Source organism: Phycodurus eques, chromosome 2 (assembly GCF_024500275.1).
Source record: "Phycodurus eques isolate BA_2022a chromosome 2, UOR_Pequ_1.1, whole genome shotgun sequence".
NCBI lineage: Eukaryota > Metazoa > Chordata > Actinopteri > Syngnathiformes > Syngnathidae > Phycodurus > Phycodurus eques.
Genome location: NC_084526.1, coordinates 19,934,667 through 19,949,063, shown reverse-complemented (window position 1 = coordinate 19,949,063; position 14,397 = coordinate 19,934,667). Strand labels below are relative to the sequence as shown.

The following is a 14,397-nucleotide window of genomic DNA, read 5'->3' as shown; positions in this document are numbered from 1 at the left end:
TCATTAATTTTATTTCATTGCAGTACGTAAAATGGATGGATGGATGGAGGGATTTGATTTTATTAATATAAAGTAAAATCTCATGAATAAAATGTTTGTTCTTTATTATGATAAAATACACATTTAATTGATAAATACTGCTGTTTTAAGATTATTTTCAGAGAAATAGAAAAATAAATAAATATTTATGAAAAAAGGTTATTTGTTTTATTTTATTAAATTAAATTAATTATTAAATGTTTATATTTTCAGATATATTATATATATATATGAATACCCAAGTGTGAATAATGCCTGGATCAGACAAAAGAAAGACAAATTTGGTCTTTCCCGATTGCACTATGTCAGACTACTGCCATGAAATCTTGCTGTCTCAGTGGCAACACAACACAACATCTATTCCGATACCACCGCATCCCGTCTTTTACGGTCACAGGGCTTTATCTTTTCAAATCAAACACTGTCGGAGAGGCGGAACCAGAAAACGTGTCACCGGTTAACGCAACTGGATACACTCATTACCATGGCGACAACAACAACAATGTGCCGTGCCAATGTATTGTGTCGGGTGAAAAAATAACAAAATGAGTAAAAAACGTGTGGTGGTCATCATCGGTGCTTGGGAGAGTTCATTCAAGGACTGCTTGAGGTATGTTGACGTTCTTTTAATACAATAGGACTCGTAACCAGGGAACAAAATGTTATGTAGCCTCGCAAGCTAGTGCTAGCATTAACGATTGTACGTAAATGTGCCGGCGTTCATGCGAATCATACTCTACAGCTTCGGTAAACATTGGTTTGAGCGCGTTAATAAATGTTAACAACGGCGTGCAAGTATGTTGACAACGGCTAGCAAGGGAGGCGATGCGCCGGTCACAATACGCAATCCTATGGTTCGAGGTGCGCTGTCGGAGAGTTGTCGTTGATATGTCACACAACACGGAAGATAGCCAAAAAAAAATCAAACATGCTTGACTTTTCTTTTTGGCGTCGTAGGGTTATCGTAGGGCCAAATCGTTGGTCGTGGATTATGTCACACTAGTTTTCGTCGTTCCTGACAAAATATGTCGGGCTGGATAGAGGAAATCGGCTGCGATAGCTAATCAGGCTAATATCGGGACTAAAATCCTGTAGTCTGATCTAGGCATAAGCGGTACGGAAAATGGATGGATGGAATATATATATATTTTTTTGTCAGAGCTAAGAGGCACCTACGAACAGGGACAACAGGGGTGAGCAATGGCTCATTTGTATGAGAGAGGACCGCCCCCTCAAAACAAACTGATTTCAGCATGACTAAAAGATATTAGGTGGATATTTATACCAGATTCTTTATTTATTTATTTTTAGCCATGCAGACATTTTTTATCAATGGGGTATTTTGACAATCGTGCATCACAAACATGTTATTAAGACGTGGGGGCTGTGTGTGTAAAATATGCATTTGTGTTCTTTAAAGATAACACGGGTCACATCATAACATCAGGGTTGCATGATTGTGACAAACTTCCCCTCGTGGTGTCTGGCTATGTCGAGACACGCTGGTGGCCTCGGGCAATACGAAAGGACAGCAAACAACAAAAAGTGTACGAGACGACACGAGCGAATGCAACACTCGGAAATACTTCATTGTAGCTAGCGGCCGAGCAAAACTAGACGAAAAGATACATAAATAAATAAAAATAACACCTTGAGATGCAGGAGCTCTTTTCCAAGGGGGTCCCAGACATGTAATACTGCTGTTACATAACATCATTTGTGCAGAAAAACAAAGAACAGAAAAAATATTAATTAAAATGCTTCATAACGTTTACAATTTCATATCAATATCAATGTAGGTATGATAATAGCATACCAGAATTAAATATATTTTATTCATTTCGGAAGTTTCTCTAAACTGCTTAAATGGTGCTGATTTTTTGTCATTTTATGAATGGATGGATTTTGCCACCTTATATCCTTTCTTCTATTTGAGGGTGGCATTTATTTGTCTTGGTGGGTGAGGCATCCAATTGAGGCAAGGCGTCTTATTTATTATGTGACAAAGGAAGGAAAGCAAAGCAAAGCAAATTTATTTCTACAGCGCATTTCATACACTAGGTAACTCAATGTGCTTTACATGATTAAAAGCATTTGAAAACAAAGAAAAACAACAACTTATAAACATTTAAAAAGAGAACAAATAATAAATACAAGTACAATTAAATCAGCATACATCCATCCATTTTCTGAGCCGCTTCTCCTCACTAGGGTCGCGGGCGTGCTGGAGCCTATCCCAGGTGTCATCGGGCAGGAGGCGGGGGACACCCTGAACTGGTTGCCAGCCAATCGCAGGGCACATACAAACAGACAACCATTCGCACTCACATGCACACCTACGGGCAATTTAGAGCCTCCAATTAATGCATGTTTTTGGGATGTGGGAGGAAACCGGAGTGCCCAGGAGAAAACCCACGCAGGCACGGGGAGAACATGCAAACTCCACACAGCCGGGGCCGGGGATTGAACCCGGGTCCTCAGAACTGTGAGGTAAATCAGCATACAGTGCAAGAAATATCATTTAAAAGTGTAAATGCTCTAAAAAGCATTAGAAGAAAGAAGAGTCTTTAACCTGGACTTCAAAACAGTCACACTTGGGGCTGACGTCACTTCTGTTGGCAACCTATTCCATTTGTGTGCAACATAATAGCTAAATGCTGCTTCACCATGTTTGCTTTGGACTCTGTGCTCCACTATTTGACCTGAGTCTGTCCATCTCAGAGCCCTATTGGGTTCATAATCCATTAGCATTTGTTTCATGTAATAAGGACCTGAACCATTTAGTGATTTATAGACCAGTAGCAGAACTTTAAAATCTATTCTAAAGCTGACTGGGAGCCAGTCTAAAGACTTTAGAATTGGAGTGATATGTTCTGACCTCTTTGTTCTGATCAGAACCCGAGCAGAATCATGAATCCTGAATGAGCTGCAGCTGTTTAATGCTCTTTTTGGGGAGTCCAGTCAGAAGACCATTACAACAGTCAAGTCTAATTGAGATAAACGCAAGGATGAGCTTTTCCTTGTATGATTGGCACATGCAAACCTTCACTCTTTTATATGGTAGAAGGCAGTTTTAGCAATTGCTTTGATATGACTGTTGAAAGTCAGGTCGGAATTTATCAGTTCACCAAGGTTTCGGATTTGATCTTTGGTTTGTAAAGAGAGTGACTCCAGGTATTTACTAACAGCAATCCTCTTTTCTTTATTGCCAAAAACAATGATCTCACTTTTGTTGTGGTTTAATTGAAGAAATTTTGGCTCATCCAGCTATTTATCTGTTTTAGACAGTGACACAACACCTCAATTGAACTGTCGTCATCTGGAGACACTGCTAGATATAACTGTGTGTCATCTGCATAGCTATGATCGTCAAAATTAAAGTTCTGAAGAATTTGACCCAAGGGTAGCATATAGAGGCTGAACAGGAGGAACAGGAAGTTGTCTTGGTGGATGATACACCGGGTGACCAATTGGTGCATGCATAGTGGGTACTATGGATAAAAGGGGGTATTTATTTGTCTGAGTGTATGATGCAACCAGTGACCAATTGGGGTAGAGTGTCTATTAACTCATTCAATGCCAGCCATTTTCAGAAAAGAAAATCCCTATATTGCTAGCCACTTTAGAGCATGTCAACTGATTTTTCAAGAGCCACAGATTGTGTTATATGATTATATATACACCAAATCTACTAAATGAAAGAAGAGACTCCCTTCTTTCACCAGGAAAAAGTTTGATTCTACCTTTTTACATTCTTTAGTAATCAGCAGTAAAATATAGGTAGGTAAATCAAATAAACTGGAAGAATCTTATTTTAACAAAACAATATGAAGCAAACAGTGGCTTTTATGCAAATATCTTTCTTTCGTGACACCCCTAACATCTGAACAGTGGTTTTATTCCATGAGCCAGCTTAAAAAAACATTTAGGAATGGCTTTTGATAGCAAAATAATAATGTATTTACCGATATAAACACACCGTGAGCGGTGCCGAGTCACTGGACGTCATGTCACTCATGGACTCGTATAGTTTAGGGGCTCCATATATGGTGAACATGGTCCCCTTCATACGTCCAAGATCTCTATTTGTATTTTGAGATCTACAGATTCAGGTCAAATAGTGGAGCACAGAGTCTAAAGCAAACATGGTGAAGCAGTATTTAGTCGTTATGCTGCATACAAATAGTGTAAGTTGCCAACAGAAGTCAAGTCTGGCCCAAGTGTCAATGTTTTTAAGTCCAGGTTAAAATCTATTGTTTTTTTTCTCATGCTTATGACTGAGCAGTTTCCATTTTTTAAATATTTCTTCCACTGCATGTTTTTAGTTATTTTAGTCTCTTTGTTTTAAATGCTTTTAGGACGTCTTTTACTTTTCTGTACTTCTGTTACTTTGTCACTAGGGAAGATCTCCGCCTTCCCTTTCCTCCTTCAAGCCAGCGCTGTCAACATAACAAACGTGTGCTCTCACAAGTGGGTCTTCAACACGTAGGCAACCAATCAGAGAAAAGGGGGTGGTCTTAGCCAAATATGGACAAAGCGGATACAAAACTGGGTCAAACAGAAGTCAGAGGGGCATTTTCTGGACAATCGTATGACAAAACCAGGTTTGTTTGTTTTGTTTTTTTTAATGAAATTGACACTTTTATACTAAGTCCATGTTAGAGAGTCACTCTATGGAGGTCTAAATAGCCCAAGTATGGGACCTTTAAAATCCTTTTAATCATGTAAAGAAGGACATTTGAGTTATCTTGTGTATGAAATGCGCTACATAAATAAATTTGCCTTGCCTTGCCTTTGTCACATTTATGACACATACGCTTCTGCTAACTACCACAACACATCCTCTGCGACATCGATTCATATACAGTACATTATCTGTTTGAATGTAAAACGCTTCAACTAGTCCGACTTGCAGTGCGTGACAGCAGCCATTTTTTAATTGGATTTTAATTTGGCCTGCAAGGAAAAGAGAGGTTTTCCTGCTTTCGCCTCTTTGTCCCACCTGTCCCGTGAACCTATCTGCAATACCAAGACTCTTCCTGCTATACCCTGAGCTTTCCTATGATATTGCAATAATTATTATACAGGGAGATTAATAGAGTGATAAAACCAAACCGTGAGCTATAGATATCGTTACATCCCTAATGTTTAACAACTGGGATAATTCTAGCATTTTTAGTTAGTACATTTATTTTCTTCTTGTTGGAAAAGGGGATGTACTGTATCAATTTGGATCGAAGCATTTTTTATTCAGGTGAACAACAATGTGTCATGTTAACGACATTTGATGAAGGATTTAAGGTTTTTAGTAGTGATGCACCGAAATTACGGCCACCAAAATGTTTTGGCCGAAAATGGCCACGTTTTGTTTCAGACTGAAAGACTTTTGTCACCAAAATAAGATAGCCGAAACAGAATATTGTTATAAAGCAAGCAATAACCGCGGCCAGTGCGTGGTTGTGTACATTGTAAAAAATTAATAAATTGAAAATATATATATATGGCCTGCGATTGGCTGGCAACCAGTTCAGGGTGTACCCTGCCTCCTGCCCGATGATAGCTGGGATAGGCTCCAGCACGCCCGCGACCCTAGTGAGGAGAAGCGGCTCAGAAAATGGATGGATATATATGGCGCGTCAATATTGAACAGTCGCACAACCGCGCTGCTTTCCGCTGTTCGGGTACTAAGGGGAATGCTTGTTGCACGCCATTATGCACCGACCTAGCTACCTACAAGCTTCAGCTAATGCAGCTAAATATGGCTGCTGTTTGTGCCAATGCACCAATCAGCAGTACCCACCCTTCTTGAGTCCTTGGAGGGGGTGCTGAAGACTGCACCCACTGGGGACTCCATCGTTCTGGTGGGGGACTTCAATGCTCACGTGGGAAATGACAGTGAGACCTGGAAGGGCGTGATTGGGAGGAACGCCCCACTCCTCCCCCCCATCAGAACTCGAGCGACTTTTGCGCTCATCACGGATTGTCCATAACGAACACCATGTTCAAGCATAAGCGTTTCCATATGTGCACTTGGCATCAGGACACCCTAGGCCGCAGTTCGATCATCGTGTTTGTGGTTGTGCCATCGAACTTGCGGCCACATGTCTTGGATGTCACTTGGGTGAAGAGAGGGGCGAAGTTGTCAACTAATCACCACCTGGTGATGTGTTAGTTGGAGAAGATGCCGGTCTAACCTGGCAGGCCCAAACGAATTGTGAGGGTCTGCTGGGAACATCTGGCAGAATCCCCTGTCACAAGGAGTTTCAATTCCCACCTCTGGCAGAACTTTGCTCACGTTCCGGGGGAAGGGGAGACACTGAGTCCGAGTGGACCATGTTCCGCGCTTCCATTGCTGAGGCGGCCGACCAGAGCTGTGACCATAAGGTGGTCGGTGCCTGTCGTGGCGGCAAACCCAAACCCGTTGGTGGACACCAGCGGTGAGGGATGCCATCAAGCTGAAGAAGGAGTCCTATTGGGCATTTTTGTCCTATGGTACTCCTGAGGAAGCTAATAGGTACCGGCTGGCCAAGCTGAATGCAGCTTTGGTGGTCGCTGCGGCAAAAACTAGGGCATGGAAGGAGTTCGGTGAGGCCATGGAGAACGACATCCGGATGGCTTCTAGGAAATTCTGGTCCACCATTCAGTGTATCAGGAGGGGCAAGCAGTGCACCATCAACACTGTGTATAGTGGGGATGGGACGCTGCTGACCTCGACTCGGGATGTTGTGAATCGGTGGAGAGAAGACCTTCTCAATTCCACCAACACGCCTTCCCATGAGGAAGCAGAGTCTGGGATCTCTGAGGCGGGCTCCCCTATCTCTGGGGTTGAGGTCACCAAGGTGGTTAAAAAGCTCCTCGGTGGCAAGGTCCTGAGGGTGGATGAGATTCGCCTGGAGTTCCTAAAGGTTCTGGATGTTGTGGGGCTGTCCTGGTTGACACGCCTCTGCACCATCGCGTGGACATCGGGGACAGTGCCTCTGGATTGGCAGACTGGGATGGTGGGGCCCCTTTTAAGTAGGGGGACCGGAGGGTGTTTTCCAACATAGGGGGATCACACTCCTCAGCCTCCCTGGTAAGGTCTATTCAGAGGTGCTGGAGAGGAGGGTCCATCGGGAAGTTGAATCTCAGATTCGCTGCTCCTCCACACAGAGTTGAGCCAGGTGAGCTGGCTCGGCCATCTAATTAGGATGCCTCGTGGACACCTCCCTGGCGAGGTGTTCCAGGCATGTCCCACTAGGAGGAGACCCCGGGGACGACCCAGGACACGCTAGTCTATGTCTCCCGGCTTGCCTGGGAACGCCTCAGGGTCTGCGCGGAAGAGCTGGATGAAGTGGCTGGTGAAAGGGAAGTCTGGGCTTCCCACCTAAAGCTATTGCCCCCGCGACCCGACCTCGGAGAAGTGGAAGAAAATGGATGGATGGATGGATGTATGAATGGATGGACAAGAAGTTTGTCCACAACAAACAGTTACAGAAAAAACAGGTCAATTAAATTAAAAAAAACAACAACAAAAAACAAAGGCTTTACTTTTATTTGATAATTTTTTTGACTCAAAGGGGCCAGCTCTTAGGGTGAGGGCTCTTAACCCTCTTCCCCTGGGAAACCACTTCATTTTGAGTATTACCACAACCATCTGATTGACCTAGCTTTAAAAATGATTGCATCAGTGTACCACCCCAATATAAAAGAATTGTTTATGATTATTAACTTTAATTTGCAAATTATTTATAATATAAAAAACACATTTTCCAATTTAAAATGATAGTCCCAAACAGAACATGGATAAATCATTACTCCTGCAATTATTGCACATTATTTTACTGATATTTTGTTTTATTTAATTTATTATTTTATTTTTATTTAACTATTGATTTAGTCAATGTTGGCACTCTTGTTTGCCTGTGCGGGCACTGAGCAGGACTAGCGTCAAATTGCGTGTCCAATAAATAAATATTGAACTACTGAAATAAGTATTGAAATAAATAAATATTGAAATGATATTAAGTTAATATTGAAATAAAACAGGTGGCACGGTAGGGACTAGTTAGATCATCTGCCTCACAGTTCTGAGGACCGGGGTTCAATCCCCGGCCCCGCCTATGTGGAGTTTGCATGTTCTCCCCGTGCCTGCGTGGGTTTTCTCTGGGCACTCCAGTTTCCTCCCACATCCCAAAAACATGCATTAGGTTAATTGAAGACTCAAAAATTGCCCATAGGTGTGAAAGTGAGTGCGAATGGTTGTTTGTTTATATGTGCCCTGCGATTGGCTGGCAACCAGTTCAGGGTGTACCCTACCTCCTGCCCGAAGATAGCTGGGATATGCTCCAGCACTCCCCCGACCCTTGTGAGGATAAGCGGCTCAGAAAATGGATGGATGGATGGATGAAATAAAATGTTGAAATACTGCGATTGGCTGGCCACCAGTTCAGGGTGTACCCTGCTTCTTGCCCGTAGATAGCTGGGATAGGCTCCAGCACGCCCTCGACCCTTGTGAGGATACAGTGGTACAGAAAATGGATGGATGGATGTTGAAATAGTTGAATAAATACTGGAATAATTCAATAAATACTGAAATAATGTAATAAATACTGAAATAATTAAATACTTCAAGACACATTGATTTATTTAATGATGTAGTTATCTATTTAATTCCAGCACTCATGTTCCTCCATATGAAAGAGTAGATATTTACATTAAGTTTACATTAAAACAACAAATATTGAAGCCATAATCTATTAACGATTACAATCATAGCATCATGATTATGTTGTGGAATTGAACCGTATGAGAATTATTTTTATCCTATTACATAACATACTGCAATAACTATCCTGCAGTAATGTTCTTGACATAATTTTAAAACTGTGGAAATTCTGACAAATTGTTCTGGAAGTGAATTTGTACGAGTTGGTAGCTCTGCAGTCATTGTAAATTTTACTCATAATTGGGATAGTAATTTATTTCGGTGTTTCGGCTTTAGGTTTTCGAACTTGGAGTCCTCACATTTGGTTTTCTGTTTCAGTCAAGAATTTTCATTTCAGTGCATCACTAGGTTTTAGTGTTATTTTTGAGAGCTAATCAAGGGTGGGGGGGGGGTCATACTGTATTTTAAGGCTACATGGACAGTCTAGTAATGGAAGTGTGTGTGTGTATGTGTGCACCATATGTGCACTGTGTGCGTGCATACGTGCGTGCGTGTGTAGACCCATGGTGATCACCACAGGGGGTGGTTGGGGGCAGCATGGTTGTCATGTAACAAGCCCAGCCTGACAGCTTAATTACCAATGCAGCTAAAGATTTATCGGTTTATCAATCAGGGCTCCGGGGCACTGACTTTGCCCTGGGGACACAGGAAGGGGCAGTGCATTACCGCGAACCAGTTGGGCCATGTGACCCACACTTGTCTCGTTCCGGCCTTGGTCACGCCGGGGCACAGTCCCGAAGTCCCTGAACAAATGTAACCATGCATTCTTTGCCTCTCAGGATGTGTATATACACAAAGATATCACACAAAGGCCAGATATCGGTAGTCATGGCCCTTTCCTGCTGTTAGACCATGGCCCGTATGTATATTTTTTTGCTGCTACCAGAAATTTCCAGCCATCTGGATGCAATCATCTTATTCCAAAATTAAGAAATTAAGAGAGAGAGAGAGTGAGAGAGCAAGAGAGCGAGAGAGAGAGCGTGACAGTGTGTGTGTTGCCAGGTGGCACAAACACACCCAGTCTTGCTCACAATGTTGCCCATAGTTCCACTTCCAAAGGCATATTAGGGAAATGCTGTCCTCATGTGGAGACTATGAGGGATAACAAGCCAGGATAGTTGAGGAAGGGGGGACGAAATGTACCTGAAAGAGCCTCCTCCCGGGTCGTTGAGCTTGTTTTTTTGATTGCCAGAGATCTGGACAGCCAAGCCCACCGGACTCCTACCTGCTTGGAAGGTGCCCACCTTTCCCATCGTACCTGTTCAAAGGAGACGGGTATAAAATGCTAAAAAAAAAATTGTATTGGCACCTAAATTACTTCTTAAAATTACAACCACATCTGCTTAAAAAAATTGTAAATTTTCTTATGACAATAAAAGACAGTACGTTTATTGTATTCTAAAATTTTATTTTACTTTTGTCAGATTGAAGAGGCTGCACAGAGAGAGAGAAAGAGAGAGATCATCCAATATAAAAAGTATTGAAATTGTGACTCAAGCTGATAAAATAAGATAAAAGAAATAAAATTAATCTAAGTTAAATTTATTTAAAATTAAATAAAATACAGTAAATGTATTTCTTTTTTTGTTCGTGTGAAGGACCTGTTCAGCTGTGTTATCTGAGATAAACAGTCTTTAAATTGTGACTGGAACTGATACTGTCTAAATATATCTAGAATATATTGTTCTATTGGTTTCATTGTTTATTTTATTTCATTTTCAAGTTGGACCCCGAGGATTATGCACAGCTAAGGAACAGCAACAAGGTAAGCTAAGTTGGCATGTATGTTTGTTTTTGCCACTTCTAGGTTTACATTGCCCATATTATTGCTTGGTTAGCTCGTTACACTCTCGGGGTTGGTGCAGGGTTGCGCCACATGATCACACAACACTTGAACCTGTTTCTCTCACACTTTGTATTTCTTTCCTCCTCCGCCTCCTCCCCAGCAAGGCACAAGGACTGCAAGAGTGAATTCAAACTTGATCCTAACAGGCATGTTCCTCGCCGATGGGCACAGACAAAGTATTTTTAGAACGATCCCCGCATTCCAATTTGCGGGCATAAAACGACCTACAAATCCTTTCACTGCGGGCCATCTTTTACGTGGTAGATCAAATTCGTATGCACTCTTGATTGCCCACACACACACACACACACACACAAATGTGAAAAAAGTTAAACGTGCGCTTGTTACACACAGCACCTAAGAGAACTCAGCTATCTCTCTTTGGAGAGCGTTGGGGCGACGTTAGTGGGCTTCTGTGGGAACAGTGTGCGAATCAATGTGAGTAAGCAGAGGCTTTATAAGTAGACAGACAGAGAAGGAAAGAAAAAAAGAAAAGCACCTGTTCTCTCGCTATGCTTGCCGCACGTTACACATCCCGCAAGCCCACTGAGAGGATGCTTCACTAATGGCTAAATGGCCCATTTAGCCTCCGTCATCGCGGCACCAGGTCAACGTTTGAGTCACAACACCGCGGCAGAGCAAGAACGCAAAATGCTTTAAAATGAACGAGACGACAACACTTGATAAGCGCAGCAGATGTCTCACCTTGAGCTCTCATGGACTGCGTGATCATCACCGGCATTCGGACTTGTCCACCCACAGGGCCTGTAGTCTTCAAACCCTGGGATGAGATGGGAGGTACAAGTGTTACATACAGTTTGCTTAGAACGGTCATGTAAAAAAAGAGTTAAATCCGGCGTCTCAGGATGCGGAAAGCAGTGCACCATCAACACTGTGTATAGTGGGGATGGGGCGTGGCTGACCTCAACTCGGGATGTTGTGAGCCGGTGGGGAGAATACTTCAAAGACCTCCTCAATACCACCGACACGCCTTCCCATGAGGAAGCAGAGTCTGGGTTCTCTGAGGTGGGCTCTCCTATCTCTGGGGTTGAGGTCACCGAGGTGGTTAAAAAGCTCCTCGGTGGCAAGGCCCCGGGGGTGGATGAAATTCGCCCGGAGTTCCTAAAGGCTCAGGATGTTGTGGGGCTGTCCTGGTTGACACGCCTCTGTAACATTGCGTGGACATCGGGGACAGTGCCTCTGGATTGGCAGACTGGGGTGGTGGTCCCGCTTTTTAAGAAGGGGGACCGAAGGGTGTGTTCCAACTACAGGGGGATCACGCTCCTCAGCCTCCCTGGTAAGGTGTATTCAGGGGTGCTGGAAAGGAGGGTCCGTCAGGAAGTCGAATCTCAGATTCAAGTGGAGCAGTGTGGTTTTTGTCCAGGCTGTGGGACAAAGGACCACCTCTACACCCTCGGCAGAGGTCGTCCAACCAGTCTACATGTGTTTTGTGGACTTGGAGAAGGCGTTAGACCGTGTCCCTCCAGGAGTCCTGTGGGGGGTGCTTCAGGAATATGTGGTACCGAACCCACTGATGCGGGCTGTTCGGTCCCTGTATGACCGGGGTCAGAGTTTGGTCTGAATTGCCGGCTGTAAGTCGGACTCGCTTCCGGTGAGGGTTGGACTCTGCCAAGGCTGCCCTTTGTCACCGATTCTGTTCATAACTTTTATGGACAGAATTTCTAGGCGCAGCCGAGGCATAGAGGGGGTCCAGTTTGGTGGCCTCAGTATTGCAGCTCTGCTTTTTGCAGATGTGGTTCTGTTGGCTTCATCAAGCCGTGACCTCCAACTCTCATTGGAGCAGTTCGCAGCCGAGTGTGAAGTGGCCGGGATGAGAATCAGCACCTCCAAATCTGAGACCATGGTGCTCAGTCGGAAAAGGGTGGCGTGCCCTCTCCAGGTCGGGGATGAGTTCCTGCCCCAAGTCGAGGAGTGAAAGTATCTTGGGGTCTTGTTCACGAGTGAGGGAAGAATGGAACGGGAGATTGACAGGCGGATCGGTGCAGCGTCTGCAGTGATGCGGATTTTGTATCGATCCGTTGTGGTAAAGAAGGAGCTAAGCCGAAAGGCGAAGCTCTCGATTTACCAGTCGATTTATTTTCCTACCCTCACCGATGGTCACGAGCTGTGGGTCATGACCGAAAAAACAAGATCCCGGATACAAGCGGCCAAAATTAGTTTCCTCCGCAGGGTGTCCAGGCTCTCCGTTAGAGATAGGGTGAGAAGCTCGGTCATCTCAGAGGATCTCAGAGTAGAGCCGCTGCTCCTCCACATTGAGGGGAGCCAGCTGAGGTGGCTGGGGCATCTGATTCGGATGCCTCCCAGACGCCTCCCTGGTGAGGTGTTCCGGGCACGTCCCACCAGGAGGAGACCCCGGGGACGACCCAGGATACGCTGGAGAGGCTACGTCTCTCGGCTGGCCTGGGAACGCCTCGGGATCCCCCCGGAAGAGCTTGATGAAGTGGCTAGGGAGAGGGAAGTCTGGGCGTCCCTGCTAAAGCTACTGCCCCCGCGACCCAACCTCGGAAAAGCGGTAGAACATGGATGGATGGTCATAAATACAGTGGCACCTCTGAGGTCGCAAAATTCATAATTTGACCAAAATTGTCAGGGACAATAAACACATCACAAAAGTTCCAAACATTGGGCTTTCGGTTGAAATTTCAGGATGGACCTAAAATGCACAATAACCTTTTCAGATTAATTTAATTTATATGTACAGTATTTCTGTGTCTGGAGCAGGGCTGGGCGATTTTTTTCCACAAAAACTCAATTTACATTTTTACAAATTACATCATCTAAAATTAAGTGTTGCTCTTTGTTTTTTTCAACAATGTTGGAGTTTTGAAGGTTATTTTCCCAGCATTAATTTGCATCACCTCCCACAGAAACAAAAGGAATAAATATTTTTCTTTAAAAATTATGTAAAGTAAGAGGCTAGACACCTGCGGGTCCGGCCCGGCCGGTCCAACCGGTCGGCGGATCACAGAGAAGAGGGGGGAAGACACTCCTACCCCATGGCTAATTCCAACCCTCCACGCTCCCAAAACCAACTGTCACCCAGTGGCCAGAGCAGGGCCAGAAGGCGGGCCCGACCGAGGTGGGAATCGCTGACACTCCACCGTGAGCCCCAAGTCAGCCGGGGATCCCGAGGGAGAGAAGGACGAAGACCACGGCGGCAAGCCCCGGGTAGAGGGAAGAGGACGACACAGGCCCGGGACGCAGCAGCACGGCCGCCAAGCCCCCACCCGGAGACCAGGTCGGGCTGGTGAGGACACTTGGCCAGGTATCTTAAGGCTTGCGCCCCCCCCATCCAACCCTTTTTCACCCCTCCTTCCTCTCACCTCTCTTGGTGCAATCGCCCATCGTTGCTCACGACAGGAGCTTAATTTGGGCTCGTTTTGGCAGGCTATGACCGTTTATTTGGGTGGCTGCTGGCTCCTGAGTTGGGCACTGTTGGTGGCTGTGCCCCCCATGCTCTCCTGGGGGGATGGGGGCAGTGGCAGCGATGGGGCTCGCTGGGTGGTCCGGTGGCCGTTCCCTTCCCCTTGGGACTGGTCGGGGCTCTTCGGTTGGGCTCAGGACCACCCTGGGTACTGGGTGGTCAGTGGCGTCCCCCTAGTTGGGTCCCCTGCTGGACGGGCTCACCCTTCCTTGATGTGCTGGCTCAGCAACTCCGTACACCAGTTGACTAACGTACATGTGGTATGGTGTTCATTTACTAATAAGTTCGACAGAAACACTATACACTATTGAATTACTTGTGCTGGGATCACTGATAACAACACAGGCTATATCTTCATATAAC

The 14,397-nt window shown here is 44.8% G+C and overlaps 1 protein-coding gene across 3 annotated transcripts in view; it reads right to left on the bottom strand.

The window, feature by feature from the left end:
• Positions 1-14,397, bottom strand: part of LOC133397930 (transcription initiation factor TFIID subunit 4-like) — a 222,886-nt gene that overhangs the window by 147,207 nt on the left and 61,282 nt on the right. For all 3 annotated transcript variants that reach the window (XM_061669390.1, XM_061669398.1, XM_061669408.1), the window contains 2 exons: positions 11,295-11,370; positions 9,887-10,001 (listed from right to left, as the gene is read on the bottom strand). In XM_061669390.1, the coding sequence (XP_061525374.1) occupies positions 9,887-10,001; positions 11,295-11,370 (191 nt within the window). The remainder of the gene's footprint in view (positions 1-9,886; positions 10,002-11,294; positions 11,371-14,397) is intronic.